Source organism: Nicotiana tomentosiformis, chromosome 8 (assembly GCF_000390325.3).
Source record: "Nicotiana tomentosiformis chromosome 8, ASM39032v3, whole genome shotgun sequence".
Lineage (NCBI taxonomy): Eukaryota > Viridiplantae > Streptophyta > Magnoliopsida > Solanales > Solanaceae > Nicotiana > Nicotiana tomentosiformis.
The window spans coordinates 6398465-6420518 of record NC_090819.1 but is presented as its reverse complement, the minus strand read 5'-3'; the positions used below and the strand labels follow the sequence as shown (position 1 = coordinate 6420518).

The 22054-nt window shown below is 35.2% G+C and overlaps 4 protein-coding genes across 4 annotated transcripts; 1 reads left to right on the top strand and 3 right to left on the bottom strand.

The window, feature by feature from the left end:
• Positions 1-398: 398 nt before the first annotated feature.
• On the bottom strand, positions 399-2279 carry LOC104121364 (uncharacterized). The gene is made up of 2 exons (XM_009633341.4): positions 1773-2279; positions 399-763 (listed from the first exon to the last, which is right to left on the bottom strand). The coding sequence occupies exons 1-2, from the start codon at positions 2203-2205 to the stop codon at positions 696-698; spliced, it is 501 nt and encodes a 166-aa protein (XP_009631636.1). The 5' UTR covers positions 2206-2279; the 3' UTR covers positions 399-695.
• Positions 2280-6167: 3888 nt separating this feature from the next.
• On the top strand, positions 6168-8888 carry LOC104121362 (gluconokinase). The gene is made up of 5 exons (XM_009633339.4): positions 6168-6326; positions 7492-7609; positions 7709-7751; positions 8162-8241; positions 8344-8888. The coding sequence occupies exons 2-5, from the start codon at positions 7543-7545 to the stop codon at positions 8745-8747; spliced, it is 594 nt and encodes a 197-aa protein (XP_009631634.1). The 5' UTR covers positions 6168-6326; positions 7492-7542; the 3' UTR covers positions 8748-8888.
• Positions 8889-9509: 621 nt separating this feature from the next.
• LOC104121363 (indole-3-acetic acid-amido synthetase GH3.6-like) lies at positions 9510-12388 on the bottom strand. The gene is made up of 3 exons (XM_009633340.4): positions 11600-12388; positions 10501-11429; positions 9510-10208 (listed from the first exon to the last, which is right to left on the bottom strand). The coding sequence occupies exons 1-3, from the start codon at positions 11932-11934 to the stop codon at positions 9622-9624; spliced, it is 1851 nt and encodes a 616-aa protein (XP_009631635.1). The 5' UTR covers positions 11935-12388; the 3' UTR covers positions 9510-9621.
• A 6530-nt stretch (positions 12389-18918) lies between these two features.
• On the bottom strand, positions 18919-21786 carry LOC104084551 (indole-3-acetic acid-amido synthetase GH3.6-like). The gene is made up of 3 exons (XM_009588440.4): positions 21146-21786; positions 19921-20825; positions 18919-19812 (listed from the first exon to the last, which is right to left on the bottom strand). The coding sequence occupies exons 1-3, from the start codon at positions 21475-21477 to the stop codon at positions 19226-19228; spliced, it is 1824 nt and encodes a 607-aa protein (XP_009586735.1). The 5' UTR covers positions 21478-21786; the 3' UTR covers positions 18919-19225.
• Between the last annotated feature and the right edge of the window lie 268 nt (positions 21787-22054).

Below are 22054 nucleotides of genomic sequence, written 5' to 3'. Positions count from 1 at the left end.
TTCGACATATCTGATTAGGATGGAAGAATCTCAATCATTCCATCAAGAGACCGGTCCAATATTTGAGCTTAATGGATTCAACTTTAAGGTTCTTCATATAACTCATTATACTTCTAATATTATGTGTACAGATTTAATATTTGTTGAAATTTAATTTTTACATTATGTATCAATATTCTAGTGGTCTAAAGAACAATAATCTGTTGAGCAATGGAATCTTCCTTGTTGCTTTTTCTTTTTTCTCCTCATCCATTCCTTGAAAAATTGACTTTGGATAAAATAGCATAAGCTATGTGAAAGAGCATGGCCTTTTACAAGTAAAGATATATAGAGACAACAATTGGGTATCTTTGGAGAGATTATGAACGATAATATGGAATATTGTTGATAACTTGATATAGATAGGGAGTTACGAGCCAGAATTTTTACTAAGAGAGTTAAAATATAAATTATAAGAGATCGTTTACTTTGGAATTATCTAATCTATCGATCTATCAAGATCCAAGCAAACAATCAAAGAAAAAGATAAAAAATTTAGAAGATTAATTAGCATATTTCTATCTAATCAGCAAGAGATCGTATTCCCAAAATCTCTACAGCCCTCCATCTAATTACTTTGTATAATTAGCTACATTATACTAAGTAATATATTATCATTACTTAAAGTTATCTACTAGTAAGTCACGAGATAATATTTAAAAGGAATCTCTTCTATCTTTGTGCTTCAAATCTCTGTTCCTTCCCATGTTCCTTTTCAGAACTCCTGCACATTCAACAATGCAGTAATATTCAGTCAGCAGCACCCAAAAGTGAAGAATAACAAAGTGACTAGCCGAAAAATCAGCTCAGAAATATACCGTATCCACCCAAGATCCGAAAAAGAGCATATCCAGTAACACCACTTCGCCAGAAAAAATACACTATTTAGATAGGTAAAAAATATTTTTTAATATACATATACTATGTATTGAAACCCCTTGACTTATTCGTATATTTATTTCTTTAAATTTTTGTCACTCATTAGTGAAAATTCTGGCTCCACGACCGACCAAATCTCAAAGGGGTGTGAGGTAGACAACCCACTTTAATGCAAGTATCATTGACTATTTCACGTCAAACCCTAACCTATATATATATATATATATATATATATATATATATATATATATATATATATATATATATATATCACACTAAAACAACTTTAACTTACTCCAAATTTGCTAGCAACCCTGAACAAAGTGACTAGCAAATTTAACTAAAAACTCCTAACTACAGAAGAAAAACTAGCTTTTTCTTTTTTATCTCGAAATAAGTTACATTTTGTTCACGTGAAAATGAAGTCATGAATCCAAGTTCACATGAGATAAAATCAATTGAGAACAGTATATTTTGTCAAATACAGAACAGAAGAAAAAAGACTGATAAAATGGAATTTCAAGAATCAAAAAAATAAAATAAAAATCATATACAAAGAGAACTAAAATATAACGAGTTTAACTACTTCTATACGCTAATAAATTTTATAATAATATCAGCATACTTCAATCCAAAATTTAATCTTGACTCGTTGTTTTAAAATTATGTATTCAAAATTTAGCACTTGTTGAAGCTTAATGAGTTTTTACATATATATTCCTCACTGATAGTATTAATGTAATTTAACAAGTTGTAACAATTGAATGCCTTAGTTTTCATATAATATTAAAAGTAGCCACACAAAAACAAAACAAAACAAAAAAACCAAGGAAAGGGAGGAGTCAAGAAATTACCATCTGGTTTACAATGAGGTGGATCTTCAAAAAGTGAAAGAGAAAGTTGTTTATGAGCCAAGCCAATATCAAGAATTATAAGACCAGAATTTGGATCATCAACACTAATTCCTTTAACTGGTAACCACACAAAAAGCTCTTCTTGTGAAAGGCCATGAACTCCAGTAAGGCAACCATAAGTTAAATTAGCTTTAACATAACTTTCATAAAAGACCATAGTATCAAATTTTGTCAAACAAGGGCCATTTAAGAAAACTTCAAGAAGGCCATTTGATGAAAAATTGTAAGATTTTACTTCTTTTGGGAGTAGACCAGCTGGTAAGCCTTTGGATTTGAGGAGATCATGAATTGACATGGGTTGAGAAAGTGGGAAAGAGAAGAAGAAGAAGAAGAGTAAAAGAAATGGAAACTGATAATATTGAAGGAAAGCCATGAATGAAGGAAATTATGAGAGAGGAATTTTTGGTTTTGGTATCCTTTATTAGTTGGAGTGGGAAGGAGGGGTTTAAGGAAATGAGGAGGGAGTTTTGGGATATAGAAAGACTTTTATTTTAAAAATTAATGATGAGGGTTTCGCTTGGAACAACGCTAAAATTATTTCCGTGTGATCTATAGGTCACGTGTTCGAGTTGTGGAATCAGTCACTAAAGCTTCGTACAACGGACTGACCTTTTTTTTTTTCTTGTCATGCTCAAATTATACGCACCTTGATTAGTTTTGGTTTTCTATTATATTTAATCAATATAACGGTATAAGTATTGAGTCGAGTTTTAAACTTGACATTAAATTTATAGTTCATTTTAGGTATGAGGTTCATAATTAAATATTAATTAAATATTTATACATGTTCGATAATTTTTTTTATTATAAATATAAAATAAGTAAAAATTATTGAATTGATACGAACCTCCGCTCCTGAATTGGTTACCAAAGGGATAGGAAGAAAGTCTGTTTAACAAGAGAGATGAATAGGCAATTTAAATTTAGTTTAGTAAGGTGGCCTTTAGTGGTAGAGACAAAGGACATATGATTGATTTGACTTCATTTTTCTGTCTTTACTAATATTTCTTTCATTGTGTGTTTTTTAATTTCTACTACTAATATATCTTCTTTTGCATAATACAATTTCGTTTTGTACCTTTGATCTTACTTTTAAATACAGTAATATTTATTATAGTTTTAATTTTTAAAGTTTATTTAACCGTTCAAATTATAAATTTAATAGTATCATTTTTTTATTAAATTATCTTTTAGGTATTACCATAGTACTTATTTATTACTATCGCTATTAATATTTTAAATTTCAAGATCGATTATTCATTGTCATATAAAGTGAGAAATATGAATTATTATTTTGTATTGTCACATCCATAGCAGAGTTTTTTAGAAAAAAATATAAATTTCTGTAAAAGTTGGGATGGTCGAATAATTACTTTGTATTCGACCAATTATTATTTGATCATGCTTTGTGTTAGTTCATTATTATAAAATATAAGTGTCACGCCTCCTTTTTCGCGAGGGATATGGGATATGGAGTTTTTTCAATTTAAGTGATATTATTCAAAATGAGATTCTTTATTTATTCAGAGTCGTCACTTGGAATAATTTATGGTGTCCCAAGTTACCGATTTGTTTTAGATTCCCAAATCGAGGAAAACTGGCTCTTATTTATGGTTTGCGAACACAGAAGACCGGGTAAGGAATTCTGTTAATCCGAGAGAAGGTGTGAGGCACTCCCGAGTTCCGTGATTTTAGCACGGTCACTCAACTATTAATAATTGACCTAGTTATCTGATTTAATACATGTTTTAAACCTATATGTGCATTTTTATTCCCTTTACCCCCTTTATTACATTACTGCATTTTAAAAATTTTTATGAAATTAATATGAGACGAGTTACGTTGTCATACACTCGTTGTTTATACACATCGCAAATCGCGTCACGTGAAACGCACCCGCAATCTACAACATGTTTAATTTTATTTATTATTATTTGAAGTTGTGGTCGAGTCACGTGAAACGCACACTCGAATTGGGGATTACGTATCGTGACCATGCCACGGAAACCGTACTCACAGTCACGATGATTTAGTATTAATCGCGCCTAAATCAAGCTACGATGTTCGAATATTATTCAATTACTAATTTTGAGATTATTGTAATGTCATGAGGTGTGGAATTATTTGTGGAAAAATTAGATTTATTATTTATGAAAAAGTAGGCTAGTTTAGAGAAAGATGAGCTAGCTATGTTATTTATTACTTTGGGCCCAATGAGACTAAATCTTTTGGCCCAAAATCTTTTCTTCTCCAACAGCCAAAAAAAAAAAAATTCTTAGAAACAAATCGTGGCCCAATCAAATTATCCAACACATTATCCCATATTCCGTACATTTTTTAAATAAAACTAATGACACCACAATCTCATGAAACAAGCCAAATTACAATGATTCAATAGACCCTTTATCCGGTTAAATCAACTCAAAAATAAAACTTTGCAACTCTATAATTAACATCATGGTTCAATAAACATATGAACAAGGAAACAACCAGATCCAAATATCAATAGAGTGAACTACTACTTCATGCTACCCAATAATCACACCAATAGTCAATAGACAAGAAGGTAAATGGACAATTATAATCAGTGAAGAAAGGAAAATAATGGACCTTTGATACAAATTAACAGAGATGAAATTACAAGAGTGCTAAACAATTCGACGAGTGTTGACTGGAGCTTTCACCGGCCACGAAACCTCGAACAACAAATCGCGACTTGCAACCTCGATCGACCTTGCAAGACCGGTGATTTAGTGGCTTATTTTTTGCTAGGTTTAAGGCTATTTTTTGAGGGGGTGATTTTGCTGGATTTTTTGAAAGAAAGACGAAGAAAGAATGATACGAGTAGAAATTTCCTTATCCTAGAAGAAGAAAATAAATTTCTCTCAATTCCTTCTTCCCTATTTTTTCCCCCTCTTTCTCTCCTCTTTTCCCCCTCACATTTCTCTTCTATTTATAGAAAACGTTTTCGGATTTTTCAGTTTTTTTATTTTATTTTATTTTTTATTTTTAATTAAAAAGAATTTCCACTTCCCATTTTACTTATTTTTTAAAAAAATAATTCCCTATTTTTATTTACTTTTATTTTTTAATTTCTTACTTTTTTTTTTTACTTTTATTATATATAAATTTCCACTTTTATACTTTTCTTTTTTTATTTCCCACTTATTTTACTTTTTTTTTTATTTCCCACTTATTTTTTATTTTTTAAAAAAAATTTCAGCTACTCTTACTTTTATTTTTTAATTCCAACTTTCCTTTACTTTTCATTTTTTTTGAATTTCCTCATTCTTTCACTTTCTTTTACTTTTTTATTAAACAATTTCCACCTACTTTTACTTTTACTTTTTAATTTTATATTTCTACTTTTTCTATTTTTTAATTTCCATCCGAAATTTGTTTTAAGAAAAATAAAATAATAATAATAATAATTAATTTTCGGGTTTTAATTCATTTTATTTAAAAATAAAGATAAAAATAATAATAAAAATAATACTAATAGTAATAATTGATCATTTAAATTATTATTAAATTTTACCATATATATATATATATATATATATATATATATAAGTGTAACAAAGCTAAAAAATATATATTAAATTTCTGAAAATATTTACATAGTAGAAGGTGATAAAAATTCAAATATAGTAAAAAATTAGGTGCTATACAAATAGTCAATAATAATGTTATTTTGGGAAAGTGATAACAACAAAGAGAGTAACTATACGGGGATACCTAATCTAATTTGAATATGGTTTGCTATAGGTCACCAGTTACCTAGAGCAATATCAGTTTCGGATTAAAGCTATTTTGGATCAAATTTGATACAGAAAAAAATGAGGGTAAAATTGAGCTACATACAGAATTTTTATTTTAAATTGAATTTGCCTTTTAATAATCATGTTTTAATGTACTTAGATAGAGATTAAAAAGGCAGCCCAAGAAATAAGGCATCCCGCGTTCACGCAGGGCCGGAAAAAATAGCCACACTCAACGAGTGTTGTAGACTGCTACCCTAATGGAAGCATTGGTGGCTGGTTTTATGGCTCGAATCCGCGATCTATAAGTCACAAAGATAACTTTATCATTTCTCAAGACTCACCTTCATTACTTAGTTAGAGATAGCGAGAAGTTAGAGATAGTGAGATATAATTCATACTTTCATAGGGGTTGTAAGAATAAAATTTTCATAGTATAGGATGTGTAGATGGTTAATTTTAAAACACAATGGATGTATCCAAAATTGACTCAAATATAGCGGGTTTTAGTGTAAATAGCCCTTAAATTATTTAGAAGGCATAGCTGAAATGCGATTTAAAAGTCGCGTTTCAACGATCATAAGTCGCTTTCCGCAATTACGATTATTTGAACTAGAAATAGAGTCGCTAATTCGGCTCTCTTTGACGGAGAAAGACGTGAGCTTGCTTCTTTCCTTCTCTTTCTCCGGCGAACCAATCGCCGTCCATTCCTTTCTCCGGCGAAATCCAGTTGGTAAGCTCATCTTTTTCACTTGATTACTCTCTTTTCGGTTTTGGTAAAAACAAATTGTGAACCTTGCTTTTTCACTTCTTTTTGTTAACTCTCCGGCATAAACAAAGCATCAAATCCAATTTGTATTATTAGCTTGTGAATCTTACAGTTAACATGTATATTATTTGAATGTTAATCGATTTTTAATAGATGGAATATTCATAATTATATTTATCATTCAAGTTGAAACAGTGCAAATTTTGGCAAAGCTGGAAGCTTTGAACTGCCCCAGGTCATAAAATTAAATTATTATTAGCATGGCACTAGGAATTGATTTGGGGGGGGGGGGGGCAGCCTGCAATGGCGGAGCCAGGATCTTATAACATGTTTAGCTAAGCTTCCAAATTGTGCTTTTTCTGAAAGTACTTTTGAAGAGTAGGTTTGTATTTGGCTTATCAATTTGAAAACACAATATTAGACTAGCAAAGTATAAAGAAATAAACGCACAAAGAGCTCCTGGGTTGTGTCAAGGTGATTCAACATACTTTATATGCATAAAAAATAATTTTGACCTTGTATATAAAGTGTAATTTTTCTATGATGAACCCCATTCCACCCCCTTTGTTCCGTCCATGGCAGCCCCGTGCATTAAGCTCCGGCTATACGTGGGGTCCGGAGAAGAGACATACCACATTGGGTAGCTTTGCTTTGCGTTTCTACACGAGGCTGTTTCCGCGGCTTGCATACATGACCTTCTAGTCACATGGCCGCAACTTTTACCATTGCGTAAAGGCTCCCCTTCTAGGAATTGATTGGCCAACTACTATCCGTGATTCAAACTAAGACAAACATTTGTTGCATAAGTTATCTTGTTCCAACCTTCATCAACAAGGCTTTCGTAACTTACAGAGGAGGAGTACAATCATGAAATCCTTATTCCTTAGTGTGGAAAAGGGTTTCTATCTTTTTTCAAATTGTTTCTACTATCTTGACCTGTTGCCTTGAAAACATGCTACTTTTATTCTCCTTTTGTTTCCTGGAAAGATCAGACTCAAAATATTCTAGAGAGCTGAGTTTTGATTTTGACTTGCTACTCAATATTGTCGTTAACTGTGTCTATACACAAGCTATAGATATTAACTTTGTCTTAATTCTTGTTATACCGCTGGCATTTCCCGTGTTTTAGGATCAGGGTGATGCCTAGAACCTTGCAATATCTGAAGGGGTTAATCATCTAATGCTTTTGACATCAAGCACTTGCAATTGTATAATAGGTTTTTCAGAAATGGCATCTGACTACAAAGGTTGTATTCACTTTCCATCTGGTTCTTCTTTCCTTTTTCATTTGTTATGGATGGTGTGATGAATAGTTTTCCTCTTGCGTGTAATGTTTTATCTCACAGGAAAAGCTATTGTGCTTATGGGTGTTAGCGGAGCTGGAAAATCGTAAGGTTTTAAGTACCTTATTAAGTTAGTTTCTTGCTTTTTCCTGTCGTTGCATATCCCTCAGTTAACCAAAAGAGCTGTGGAGGTTACTGATTTTAAACTGTTTGGGGATTCAAGCTAGACCTTAACAAAGTACTTCAGAGTGTAGAAGCAGAATACCTCTTAGCTTAGCATATATGTTCTTTTTCAATCTATCGGATCAATTAAAAGGAAATATGACTTGGATCAGCTTTATGTATAACATGATACTCAATGGTTTACCCTTCCCAGGGAACCTTTTCTCAAAGAACTTGAAACTTATTTAAATATGTTATTCCAATTTGATAGACAGTGGAACGATTTAACTTTGAAGTTCCAACTATTCATGTTTTCAGTTTTGCTTTTAACTAATTCTTATGCATGCTGGTCAGGACAATTGGTCAGATGCTTGGAAGAGCTGTTAATGGCCGCTTTCTTGATGCCGATGATTATCACTCTGAGTCTAACAAAGGTAAGGATTATGATCATGTGTTCATAAATCTAATCATAAGCCGATCAATATAAGAACATATTCCCAAGGGTGCATTGAATGATGATTTACATGACCAAACAGAGAAGATGCGGAATGGGACCCCTCTTGCCGATGAAGATCGCGTTCCATGGCTTGAAACACTACGAGATGTGCTGAGAAGAGGCTTAGCTGACAACGAAGCGCCGATTCTGGCTTGCTCAGCTCTGCAAAAGCGGTACAGGGAAATCCTTAGATCTGCGGACCCAAATTATGAACCAGGTTCTTATGCAAGTGTTGTTAAATTCGTGTTGCTGGATGTTGGGGCTGAAGTGCTTGCCGCTCGGCTGGAAAAGAGAGCAGCTGAGGGGAAGCATTTCATGCCTGCAAAGCTCTTGCAGACCCAACTGGATTTGCTTCAGATTGATGAAGCAGAAGGGGTATTTAAGGTTGATGCTACATTGGATCCCGACAACATAGTGAAAACTGTACAAACATTTGTCATTTGATAGACTCAATTAAAGATGAATTATTTTAAAGAAAATTTGTGGTAAACAGAATCCTTATAGCGGTAATACGTATTTTTTCTGTGCATTTGTGACAGCCACCAAGTAATACTTCTGAACGAAGATAAGCAAAATTAGTCGAAATGAAGTAACGATCTTCCCTTTCTAATAGAGTTGTGACTATAGCCAAAGCTAAGAGATGACGACACTTGAGTTCTGTTATTATTTATTCTATGGGATAAGAAAAAAACTTAGAAAGGCTTTACGACTTGTCTCTTTTGCTTGAATTCTTTCTTCTTTTTTTGCTTCATGTACTGCTGAAGAGACAAAAGTGGTGTCTTTGTACCAAAGAAGGGGATGGAACCAATCCAACTTTCTGATGGTCGTTATTTATGAACATGCTCTTATGAATCTCTAGTTTTGCTAAAACCGAATAAGTGAAGTGTAATTTTGTTTTCAGCTTGCTTTATGAAAGGTCTTAATAGAGCGTCCTCCTTGAATATAAATTCATAGTACATTCACTTGTTTATTTCCCATTTGTACTCATTTGAAATAATTTTTGCTTATGGAGTAAATTCTTTTCAATTGGTCAACAGTCTGTTATCTATCTCTCCCATTTATTCCACAGGACCACATGGCGGAATTAGTAGATCAATCTACTTTATACAAAATCTGTAAATAAAGGACATGTATCGATAGGAACCAGCATGCCTCTTCAAGAAACTTTCTTGGTGGGATGCTGCTTGCTTACCGGGATAGTGGGGGAGGAGTTAACTTAGCTAGGATGAAATTATTATTTTGCTAAAATAATCCACAATAGTTGGTCTTTTCCGCATAGGGAATGAAGCTACCAGTAGAAGAAATTGAAGCTAGCCATTCAATTCATGTTGTTCCATTGCCTGTGGCCAGGAACCCAATTTGGACATGTTTGACTGAAGTGGCTGGACATGACCCTCGAATTCAATAGCTCAACATGGGGTGCAAATTTCACACACCGAGGTGTCTTATATTGGTCTATGGAAGCACCTAAGCTAACGCAGTAGTCCATGAGCTTGTCAAAAGTCCCAATTTCCACTATCCTGATTTCCAGAGGCCCGATGGATTTGTCAGATGCACGCCCCTGGCGGTAGACGCTGTCTAAAGACTCTTCAATAGTGAGGCAACAATCTTCAAAGACTGAAGGGGGAATCGAGGTAGAGACATTTATGCTGAGCTCCCAGAATAGGACATAGTGGCCGGGAATGGTTGCAGTATCAGCGTAGCTGGTGTACTCGGTTACATGTGCATCAAATGGCATCAGATCACGCACTGCATTTTCCACTGCATTTTGTAGCTCAACTTCATCAGTCTTGTCGGAATCAATGCTCAAGATTACATTTTCCCGACAAACGAAGGTGAACTGAGGTGTGTTGTTCTTGTATCCAGCAACCCGAAGCACATCACCCACCCTGTATCTATAGAGTCCTGAAATGGCACAAATCCAAGCAAAGCTAAGCATTAGCAAACATGTCGGAAAGACAACAACAACAACAGACCTTACCCCTATCCTGGGGCAGAGAGGCTGTTTTCGATAGACCCTCGGCTCCCTCCCTCCAAGAACTCCCCACCTTGCTTTTGGGGTGACTCGAACTCACAACCTCTTGGTTGGAAGTGGAGGGTGCTCACCACTAGAGCAACCCACTCTTGTCAAATGCCGGACAAACAAATGGAAAAAAATAAATGAGTCAAGAGCATCTTATGTGGCACTTGAAAATACCAGAATATGTGGATACAACAAGCTCGTACTCCTGGCCAATCTTGACATCAACCAAATCGACCAATTGTTGCTGTTCTTTCTCATTAGGCGACTCGGACATGGAGATAGAATTGGGGACTTCATTGGTTCTGTGAATTGGTGAGAACTCAAAATAGCCCATGGTGGGAATGAGTGTGTAAGAGACTTCACTGGGCTTACAAAAGGGGTTCAAGTTGATTCCAAAGGGGCATTCGGAGGAAGCATACATGGTAGAGACAAGAGGGAGGCCATTGCTGTAATAATCAAGGGTTGGTATATACTGCGACATGCTTCCGGTTACAATAACATCCACATACTTGGTATTAGGCCACAACCTAGTGATGATCCCTTTCCATGAATCTTTACTGCATTCAGCCTCGATGAAATCAGCCAACTCTGGGTCAGGTTTGAGGATTTTCATCACTGCCTCTCTCACTGACAGATCTGTAATTTGGGTGTTAATGGTTCCCATTCGGATATCGTTGCAAAGTAGAGACCAGTGCTTTTCAAGGAACCGGATGGCACGGATGAAGCCAGATGCAAAGTACGAGCCGAGCCGGAGGACTTCTTTGTTTTGGCAGAGGCCACAAAGCATTTGGGAATACATGTTTTGGTAAGAGTCTGGACAGAGAATGGTTTCAGCTGGACTAGTGTAGTTTGCGTAGGGGCTAAGACGCCTGTTACTGAAATAAGGACTCTTGTAAATACTTGTTAAAACAGGGCGAGCTGGTAATCCTCCTGGAGTCTTGGCTTCAGACTTTATGGACAAGAAATACATTCCTTTGCCCTTTTCCAAATCTGGAACAAATTGACTTATCACAGACATCATCAAGCCGTGAAGCTGTAATCTCCTCCCGAGCTCTTCCTGAATTGTTGGCATCAGTTTTCTCTCCCCTCCAGACGTCCCAGAACTGCACCGCAAAATTGCCTTTAATTTTAGCAAAAATGAAAGACAAAGGATTGACATGCAAGAATGAGAAAAGCTTGAGATACAGAGAATGTGAATTGTGTACTTTATAATAGTACATTATTGAGATGGCGATGCACGTTTTTCTATCAGAAGAAGAAAAGAAGGACGAACCTTGTCAAGAATTCAGAGATGGGCTGGGAGCAGAAGATTGGAGATTTATCACCATGTGCTATACGGTTGATATCTTGCTGAATATCTTCGTAGGTGATGGCAGGTATGACTTTTTTGAATGTCTCTCTATCAGTGTGACCATTGAGATTATGGCGTTGTAAGTACTCAACATTGGCATTCCTCGACAGGATTTCAGCAAGAACTCTCCTTTGGACATCGCCAACGTTGGTTGTGACCTCTTCAATGAACTGAAGATTCTTCTTGTTGTCCTCTGCGATACTACATTCAGTGGCTTTCTTTGGGCTGTTTGGTGCCTCAGACATGGTTCTTTCCATATTAGTAGAGACCTGCAACTGTTTCACCTTAGGTCGTGTGTGTGAGAGAGTCCACACAGAGACTGTGGGAAGGATGAGTCAAGATTTGTTATAAGGTGAACAAATTGTGTATTAGGTGTGTTTGGGGGTAGACTAAGGTAGAATTTTATTTATAATGAGGACGTTTTGGGCGAGTTAAAGCTGAGACGGATGGAGTCTATTGACAATGGGTTGAACTAAACTCAGTATTTACTTGTAAATATATCACAACTGAGGTAGAATTTTCTTTATAAAGAGGACGATTTGGGCGAGTTAAAGCTGAGACGGATGGAGTGTATTGACTATGGGTTCAACTAAACTCGGTATTTACTTGTAAATATATCACGTGCGTCCTTTCGTCAGTTTGTCTTTGATAGTTCAAAACATGTGCCAATGACCTTCAAAACACTTAACTTTAGTGGCACATATAAATTTACTTTTTGATAATTGTGACTTATGTGCACTGATTTAGGTGGAAGTGGTGGTGATGTTATTGCGTCTAAGGTGAGTAATTCTTGTTGACATTGTGCTGTTACTTCTGATCCAGATCTAGTCTGGATTTTTGAGCTACAATACTTAGTCAATTATAGAGCTGGATTTTGAAATGTGAAAAAAAAAGTATTAATTTATTTCCCGAAGTAACTTTGTCTCGGTATCTAACACTATTTAAAATTTAAGAATTATTTGAGATGGACTAACAAAGAAAAACATAAGCGAAAACAGTCTTTATTTTGCCTAAATATCATAAAAAGTTGCTAAGCTATTTTTTGTAACAAATATTCCATTCAACTTTGCCTAAATATCCCAGAAAATTACTAAATTATTATAAGAAAAATCAAATTATGGTGGATGTCTACTCTTCCTCCATGATCTTCTCAAATGCTTAATGACATATTCAATGACATATTTTTATGCTTAATGACATATTCAATGACATATTTTTCTTCACTTTTTATGCCTATATAAAGGTCTTGTAATAGATAGGAAAATACACACAATTGAAGAAGAAATACTCTTCCTTCTCTCTATCTCTATTTCTTGTTCATGTTTTACTAAATTGCTTTTATTTCATAACTTGTTCTTGTTCATGTTTTACTAAATAACTTTTATTTCATAACACGTTATCAGCACGATTGTGCTCCCATTTTCGTACACCTCCATATAGGCGTAGACTGTGCTTTGTGTTTGCTATCCTTATACCAACAATTCTGTGGCTATCAAATAAAATAAAGATAGAAGCCAATGGGCTGGGTACTAATACAAGATAAGTTTTCATCTTTCTAGCTTATTCATATTTTTATTTTTATCTTCCACTAATCTCAATTTTTTTCTATTTTGCCATGATAACTCACAATAAGCTTTCAGTATTTTATTTTTATTTTGTTATAGCTTGAAAGTGTGCGAGCCCTACATTGGCAAGTATAGTTTTTGCTTATTCTTTCTTGACGTCTGATATGAATTTTTTAGTTATCGTTTGGCTATCCGTCAAGGGATCTATTCATGAACCAAATCAAAATGCATGAATATATATTTTGTAATTAAGTTTTGAAACAAGTACTCTCTACTCAATTCTTTAACTTATATTTAACGTGCTGAATAGTGCTTACATATATGTGCGCAGATATCAGACAACCAATGTGCCCTTTACCATTTTTACGCTAAGATGAATGTTACTATGGTAATATTTAATGAATAGAACTAAACTGGTACTATTCCTGCATAGTTGGTTAAATGCATGCATAAATAAACATAATATTGTGGCAGGATAGTTGAAAGCATAATAGATATTCTGATTTACAGTCAATCTTAGCCTTTGACTATCATCTATAATCCATATATTATGATGTGAATTGGATCGCATATGTAGATACTGGAAGTACTACATGAATTATATATATACTTCCAAGTCCTAGTCTTTATTCTTACTTTATTCTGATTTACAGTCAATCTTAGCCTTTGACTATCATCTATAATCCATATATTATGATGTGAATTGGATCACATATGTAGATACTCGAAGTATTACATGAATTATATATATGCTTTCAAGTCCCAGTCTTTATTCTTACTTTATTGATTTAGTTTATCGTTTACAAAATTGGTAAGTGTTCTAACAGATTATCTAGTATTTATTTGAATGCACTTCTATTTGAATTCACGTAAATCTAAAAGTGATAACACTTAAAAGGAATGAAACGTTTTCGTCCTACAACCTTAAAAAGTGGTTATATTTTTAAATCTTGTTATAACTAATTTTGTTTATGTTTCTGACCACAAGATTGATAATTTAATCTTGTACTTTGGCCTATTATGCAACTAGTTAAGACATATTTAAGTTCTGGTGCACTATAATGATAAGAGTTGGGTTTGAGTCCCAACACATTTTGCCTAACATGCCTTTATATGGGTAAGGCATTGGATTTGAGTCACAATGCACGGTATCGATGAAAGAATCATGAAGCCCGCCCTACTTGATATGCTCCATTCAGTGAAGCGAATGTGGAAACAATATATGATAAGTTTGAAAGACGACAAAATAATTTTTCATGACTGTATGAATGTACGAAGACATGGCAAGAGACGAAATAATAATTTGTCTTCATTATGGTAACTATAAAAGGAGAACAATAAGGGTTCTCGATGTAATCTTTCAAAAAGGTGAAGGAAATATTTACCATCAAAATGATATGAAAAATTTATAAATCATGTCACAATAATTATACTCCATTTTTTTTTAAAGAATGTGACTTGTGATAAACATTGAGAATGCAGACTCATTCCTGAAGGTGAATGTAGCAGTATGTAATAAAAGTAGTGAATAAAGACGTGCAATGCATGATTGGATACATACCACAACTCCCCTCTAAGGGAGGTTTGAGACAAAGAAAGATAATGAATATTATTGTGTAGTTATATGAATATATCATTAGTCGCATACAGGTGATACACCAAAAATATTTTGTCATACCTTATGAAAGTTATTAAAAGCAAAATTAAAGCAAGAAATTATTTTGCTTATGATGATTTTGAACATGACAATTATTATGATATGATTCTCTTTGTGAATGAGACATTCATTATATCGATGGTGTGGCAAAAGATCTTGTAGTACAAAAGCAGTTAAGAGCTCTGAAAGAACTAATTTGTTACTACCAAGATGAATCAAATTGTTCATGACATTAATATTGTAGTAAGTCTCAAAAGAAACATTTTGATTTACAAATATATTAGCCAAAGTGGTTGGCATATTGAGACTATAAATGAAAAGAAGATTGAATATCTTTATATTACTATAATCATACCGGGTAACTATGAAAGGTTACCTGACTTTTTTTCTATTTGTACTACACAAGTATAAGCATGATGATGCAATCACAAGCCACAAGTAAACTAGAGGTTTACTGAAATAAATATTAGTTGGCATGACCGGTTGACCATCTCGGTTCAATTATGATGCAAAAAATTAATTAAAAATTACATTGGCATATATCTTCCAATATTTGAATAGTGCGCTCTGACTGTCCGTCTGTTTGTGGATAAAATATTGTACTCAACTCCACCCGCGTGCCTAGCTCACGATGTACAGCCCTCCAAAATTGTGAGGTAAACTGCGTACCTCGATCTGAAATAATAGACATGGGCACACCGTGAAGGCGGACAATCTCACGAATGTAAATTTCAGCTAACCTCTCTGAAGAATAGGTAACTGCCACTGGAATGAAATGTGCTGACTTGGTCAACCTATCCACAATGACCCAAACTGCGCATTTGTTATCAACTTGCAGTTTGGCTTTTGCAAGATTGATTGCTCAAATTATTAGAGCACAGTTCCAGAATATAAATTATGATAATTTATCTTGATAATACTGGTTTAAATCCAAGTTGGTTTAGCAGAAATTGTATTCCTCCAATTATATCTAAACCATTGGTTATGAGAACAAAACTGCCAAAATAAAATTTGGTATGTGATGTATTATTTAATATACAACAACACTTGTACACATCTAGCCAAGTTATGATAAGTTCTCCCTATCACAATCGGTTCAGGGTCAGGAACCAAATAATTTTCATCTAAAAATATGAATGTGCTATATGATTTAATTGTTCTACCACAATGCACAAAGATGGATCCCCAAATAAGGCTAGGGATATGTGTTGGTGATCCAAATAATAGGGAAAAAAATGGGTAGTTGAAAAAGTAATGCATGTAATGAATTATTATGAATACATTTAGATCCTCGTACGAGAAAATGTAAACTTGAAGTTTAAGTGATAATTCATTTGCAAAATATTGCCAGGCGTATTTGCTAACTCAAAGCTAAATGTCATATTCAGCTGCTAATGCTCCAAATAAAATAAAGTTCATAATGAATTGAGTCTATGGCATGCATGAAGCATAATAGACTAATCGGTTCCAAAGATAAAACTCATTGAAGAAGGATAGGAGCAAATGTTCAAGATGGTCATAATAAGGAGGCAAGTGCTCTAAAAGAGCACCACGACATAACACTTCATAAGACCTCATGGGAGAGGCTCAGGTACCTGAAAATAATAAGATAAAAAGATCTCAATAAGTTATGTCTTTATTGGGTAATAGTAGAACCGATATAAAATGATCATCGACGATATTGTTAATATAATGTAGCGCTCAATATTATTAATATTGACGAGGATCTTGAGCTCAAATCTGTCATGAAATTTGGACAGTTTGGCCAAATGAAAAATACGCAATGAAAATTGATTTCACCTGAAAAATATGAAGTTGGACGGATAGTTCCAACACCTGAAAGTATAAAGCCAGTGGAGGTATAAATGTGTTCTTGTGCGAAAAAAAGGTCAAGTCGATAGACATAAAGACGACTTGTGTCACAAGAAGATTTGTAAATATCCTGGCGTTGATTATATAGAGACATGTTCTCCTGTGGTGGATGTCACCATTTCAAGTTTTAATCTGGCAATACAAGAAAAATGTGATATACGTATAATGGAAATCATTGAAGGATTTAAATTGTTCTGAAGCATATTAAAGTTTCCAAGAAATTTATTAAATAAAGCTTCAAAAATCCTTATACGGATTGAAACAATCAGGGCGCATGTGGTATAATCGCCTAAGTGAGTACCTGTTGAAAGAAGGGTACAAGAATGATTCAATTTGTCCTTGTATCTTTATAAAAAGATATGGATCTAAATTTATTATAATCACCGTGTATATTGATGATTTAAATATCATTGGAACTCTTAGGGAGCTTCCTAAAGCAGTAGAGCTTCCTAAAGCAGTAGACTATTTAAAGAAAGAATTTGAAATGAAAGATCTTGGAAAGACAAAATTTTGTCTTGATCTACAAATTGAGTATATGAAAGATGGAATTTTTGTTCATCAATCAGCATACACTAAAAAGATTTTAAAGCAATTCTATATGGATAAAGCACATCCATTCCGACCTCATGAAAATAATGAAGAGCTTCTTGGTCCCGAAGTACCATATCTTAGTGCAATTGGTGCACTAATATATCTTTCTAACATTACAAGGTTTGACATAACTTTTTCAATTAATGTCTTAACAAGATATAGCTCTGCTCCTACAAGGAGACATTGGAATAGAATCAAACACATATTGTGGTATCTAAAAGGGACTATCGATATGTGATTATTTTATGGCAATGATTGCAGTCCCGATCTTATTGGTTATGCCGATGCTGGGTATTTATCTGACCCACACAAGGCTCGATCTCAAACATGCTATGTGTTTACATATGGAGGCACTGCCATATCTTGTTGATCGACTAAGCAATCAATCGTGGCTACGTCATCTAATCATGTTGAGATAATTGCTATTCATGAAGTAAGTCGAGAATGTGTATGGTTGAGGTCTATAATACATCTTATTCGAGACAAATGTGGTTTGAAGTGTGACAAACTACCCACAATTTTGTATGAAGACAATGCAACATGCATAGCCCAATTGAAGGGAGGATTCATAAAAGGGGATAGGACAAAGTAAATTTCACCGGAGTTATTTTTTACGCATAATCTTCAAAAGAATGGTGATATCAATGTGCAATAGATCTATTCAAGCGATAATATGACTGATTTGTTCACCAAATCTCTACCGATGTCAACCTTCAAGAAACTATTGTACAAGATTGGGATGCGAAGGCTCAAGGATGTGAATTGATGCTTTCATCAGGGGGAGTTAATACGTGTTGTACTCTTTTTACCTTACAAGGTTTTGTCCCACTGGGTTTTCCTTGCAAGTTTTTTAACGAGTCAACCAAAAGGCGTATTTCTAAACATGTGTACTCTTTTTCCTTCACTACGATTTTTTTCCCATAGAGTTTTTTTCTAATAAGGTTTTAACGAGGCATTATCTATGGACATCCAAGGGGAAGTATTATAAGAAAAATTAAATTATGGTGGATGTCTACTCTTCCTCCATGATCTTCTCAAATGCTTAATGGCATATTCAATGACATATTTTTATGTTAATGACATATTCAATGACATAATTTTTCTTCACTTTTCATGCCTATATAAAGGTCTTGTAATAGATAGAAAAATACACACAATTGAAGAAGAAATACTCTTCCTTCTCTCTATCTCTATTTCTTGTTCATGTTTTACTAAATTGCTTTTATTTCATAACTTGTTCTTGTTCATGTTTTACTAAATTGCTTTTATTTCATAACATAAATAATTTTCTTATAACAAAAAAGTCATTCAACTTTGCCTAAATATTTATGTTTTTCGACAAAATAGTGTACTTATAGTCCTACATCAACTTTCATTTTATTGGTGAAGTTTGATTTTGCACTATGTAATCCCCTACGGACTTATAAATTGCAATTGTCAAATACAACCTATAAATCATAATTAAATGTGACTTATAAATTAAATGCGGCTTATAATTAGCAATAGCTAAACATACTTATAGATTGAAATAGCTAAATGCAACTTATACATCGCAATATCTAAATACGACTTATAAATCGCAATAGCTAAAACCGATTTATAACCATGGCAATTTACATAACTCAATTGCAATTGTCATACAACAACAACAACAAAGTGGGGTCCTAGGAGAATAGAGTGTAGGCACACCTTCAGGAATCATAAATATGCAGTGTCTTATATGGCATACAGAACATAAAAGAAATATTAATGCTTAATAAATCAATAAAGGTTGGAGATTTATGTTAACTAGTATTTCTAAAGCTAAAATAATGTTGCTCTTTTTCTGGATAGAGAATTAAGGTACTAACAGAAATTGGCTATTCAATTCATGTTGTTCCATTGCTTGTCGCCAGGGATCCAATTTGGACATGTTTGACTGAAATGACTGGACACGACCCTAGAATTCAACAGCTCAACAAGGGGTGTTAATTTCACACACCGCGGTGTCTTGTATTGGTTTATGGAAGCACCTAAACTAATGCAATAGTCCATGAGTTTGTCGAAAGTTCCTGTTTCCACTATCCTGATTTCCAGAGGCCCGATAGATTTGTCAGATGCACGCCCCTGGCGGTAGACGCTGTTTAGAGATTCTTCAATGTTGAGGCAACAATTTTCGAACACTGAAGGGGGGATTGGGGTAGAGCTATTCACTCTCAGCTCCAAGAATAGGACATAGTGGCCGGGAATGGTGGTAATATCAGCATAGCTTGTGTACTCGGTTACATGTGCATCGAATGGCATCAGATCGCTCACTGCATTTTTCACTGCATTTTGTAGCTCAGCTTCATCAGTCTTGTCGGAATCAATGCTCAAGATTACATTTTCCCGACAAACGAAGGTGAACTGAGGTGCGTTATTCTTGTATCCAGCAACCCGAAGCACGTCACCCACCCTGTATCTATAGAGTCCTGAAATGGCACAAATCCAAGCAAAGCTAAGCATTAGCAGACATGTCGGACAGACAAATGGAAAAAAGAGTCTGAGTCAAGAGCATCTTATTTGGTGTTTGGAAGTACCAGAATATGTGGTAACAACAAGCTCGTACTCCTGCCCAATCTTGACATCAACCAAATCGACCAATTGTTGTTGTTCTTGCAACTCGGACATGGAGATAGAATTTTTGACTTCATTATTGATTCTGTGAATTGGTAAGAACTCAAAATAGCCCATGGTGGGAATGAGCGTGTAAGAGACTTCGCTGGGTTTACAAAGGGGGTTCAAGTTGATTCCAAAGGAACATTCCGAGGAAGCATACGTGGTACTAACAAGAGGGAGGTTACTGCTGTAATACTCAAGGGTTGGTATATATTGTGACATGGTACCAGTCACGACAACATCCACATACTTGGTATTAGGCCACAGCCTAGTGACAATCCCTTGCCATGAACTTTTTCTGCATTCAGCATCAATAAAATCAGCTAACTCTGGGTTAGGTTTTAGGATTTTCATCACTGATTCTCTCACTGAAAGATGAGTAATTTGTGCGTTAATGGTTCCAGTTCGGATATCGTTACAAAGTAGAGACCAGTGCTTCTCCAAGAATCGCATAGCACGGATGAAAGCGGATGCAAACACGGCGCCTACACGTAGGACTTGTTTGTTTTGGCAGAGGCCACAAAGCATTTGGGAGTACATGCTCTGATAAGAGTCTAGGCAGAGAATAGTCTCAATTGGACTGGTGTAGTTTGAGTTGTGGAAATGAGGCCTCTTGAAAATACTAGTTAAAACAGGGCGAGCTAGTAATCCTCCTGGGGTCTTGGTTTCAGACTTTACGAACATGAAATACATTCCTTTGCCCTTTTCCAAATCTCCAACAGATTGGCTTACCACAGATATCATAAGGCTGTAAAGCTGTGATCTCCTCCCAAAATCTTCCTCTATTATTGGCATCAACTTTCTCTCCCCTCCGGACGTCCCAGAACTGCACATAAAAATTGCCCCTTTAGCAAAATTTAAAGACAAAGGGTTCACATGGAAATATTAATGACACAGGGATACACATTTTCTGTCGAAATAAAAGAAAAGGACTAACAACACCAATGTACATTCCCATATGTGTGATCAGGGGAGGGTAGTGTGCACGTTGACCTTACCCCTACCTGCATACCCCTACCTTATGCAGGTAAAGAGCCTATTTCCAGAGACCCCGGCTTAGGCCTTACACGGGTAAAGAGGCTATTTCTAGAGACCCCGGCTTAGGCAAGCACAGTTAGAACAGTAAAGCAAAAGAAAAGGACTAACCTTGTCAAGAATTCAGAGATGGGTTGGGAGCAGAGGATTGGAGATTTATCACCATCCGCTATACGGTTGATATCAGGCTGAATATCTTCATACGTGATGACAGGTATGACTTTCTTGAACGTCTCTCTATCAGTGTGACCGTTGAGATTATGACGCTGTAAGTACTCAACATTGGCATTCCTCGATAGGATTTCAGCAACAACTCTCTTTTGGACCTCGTCAACGTTGGTAGTCACCTCTTCAATGAACTGAAGAGCCGACTTGTTGTCCTCTGCGATACTACAATCAGTGGACTTCTTGTTCTCCTCTCTACCAGGTATGTTTTTCTCCATAGTAATAAAGACCTGTAACTGTTTCACCTAAGGTTGTGTGTATATGAAAGTCCACACAGAGACTGTGGGAAGGCTGAATCAAGATTTGCTACAAGGTGAAGATAATTTATGTTGGGTGTGGGATAGTCGGAGGGGATCCTTCACGTAACTGCTAAAGTTGCTGCTATGTGATCAGGAGATCACGGGTTCGAGCCGTAGAAACAGCGTCTTGCAGAAATGCAAGGCTGCGTACAATAGACTCTTATGGTCCGGCCCTTCCCCGGACCCCGCGCATAGTGAAAGCTTAGTACACCGGATTGCCTTTTTTTGCGGGGATAGTCGAAGGTACAAGTGGCTTTATATGAATAAAGCTTTGGGTTTCACTCGTAAATATAGACTTTGTATTTATAGACTTTGTATTTTTTTGTGGTGTCCAGTCATCTTCCGTGCACCTCAACTAATTCCACAGTTTAATTAGTATTTTCAAGGTGGGTAGGTTGCTCTGATGGTAAGCACCCTCCACTTCCAACCAAGAGGTTGTGAGTTCGAGTCACCCCAAGAGCAAAGGTGGGTAGTTCTTGGAGGGAAGGATGCCGAT

Bases quoted from the DNA above. Each gene is read 5' to 3' on its own strand.
- LOC104121364 (XM_009633341.4), bottom strand. From the start codon at position 2,205: ATGGCTTTCCTTCAATATTATCAGTTTCCATTTCTTTTACTCTTCTTC. The intron at 764-1,772 runs GTAATTTCTTGA...TTGAATGTGCAG, and splicing joins ACCTCATTGTAAACCAGATG to GAGTTCTGAAAAGGAACATG.
- LOC104121362 (XM_009633339.4), top strand. From the start codon at position 7,543: ATGCTTTTGACATCAAGCACTTGCAATTGTATAATAGGTTTTTCAGAA. The intron at 7,752-8,161 runs GTAAGGTTTTAA...CATGCTGGTCAG, and splicing joins GTTAGCGGAGCTGGAAAATC to GACAATTGGTCAGATGCTTG. The intron at 8,242-8,343 runs GTAAGGATTATG...ATGACCAAACAG, and splicing joins TCACTCTGAGTCTAACAAAG to AGAAGATGCGGAATGGGACC.
- LOC104121363 (XM_009633340.4), bottom strand. From the start codon at position 11,934: ATGGAAAGAACCATGTCTGAGGCACCAAACAGCCCAAAGAAAGCCACT. The intron at 11,430-11,599 runs GTTCGTCCTTCT...TTTGCGGTGCAG, and splicing joins ATCTCTGAATTCTTGACAAG to TTCTGGGACGTCTGGAGGGG. The intron at 10,209-10,500 runs GTATTTTCAAGT...GTGCCATTTCAG, and splicing joins TGTTGTATCCACATATTCTG to GACTCTATAGATACAGGGTG.
- LOC104084551 (XM_009588440.4), bottom strand. From the start codon at position 21,477: ATGGAGAAAAACATACCTGGTAGAGAGGAGAACAAGAAGTCCACTGAT. The intron at 20,826-21,145 runs GTTAGTCCTTTT...TTTTATGTGCAG, and splicing joins ATCTCTGAATTCTTGACAAG to TTCTGGGACGTCCGGAGGGG. The intron at 19,813-19,920 runs GTACTTCCAAAC...GTGCCATTTCAG, and splicing joins TGTTGTTACCACATATTCTG to GACTCTATAGATACAGGGTG.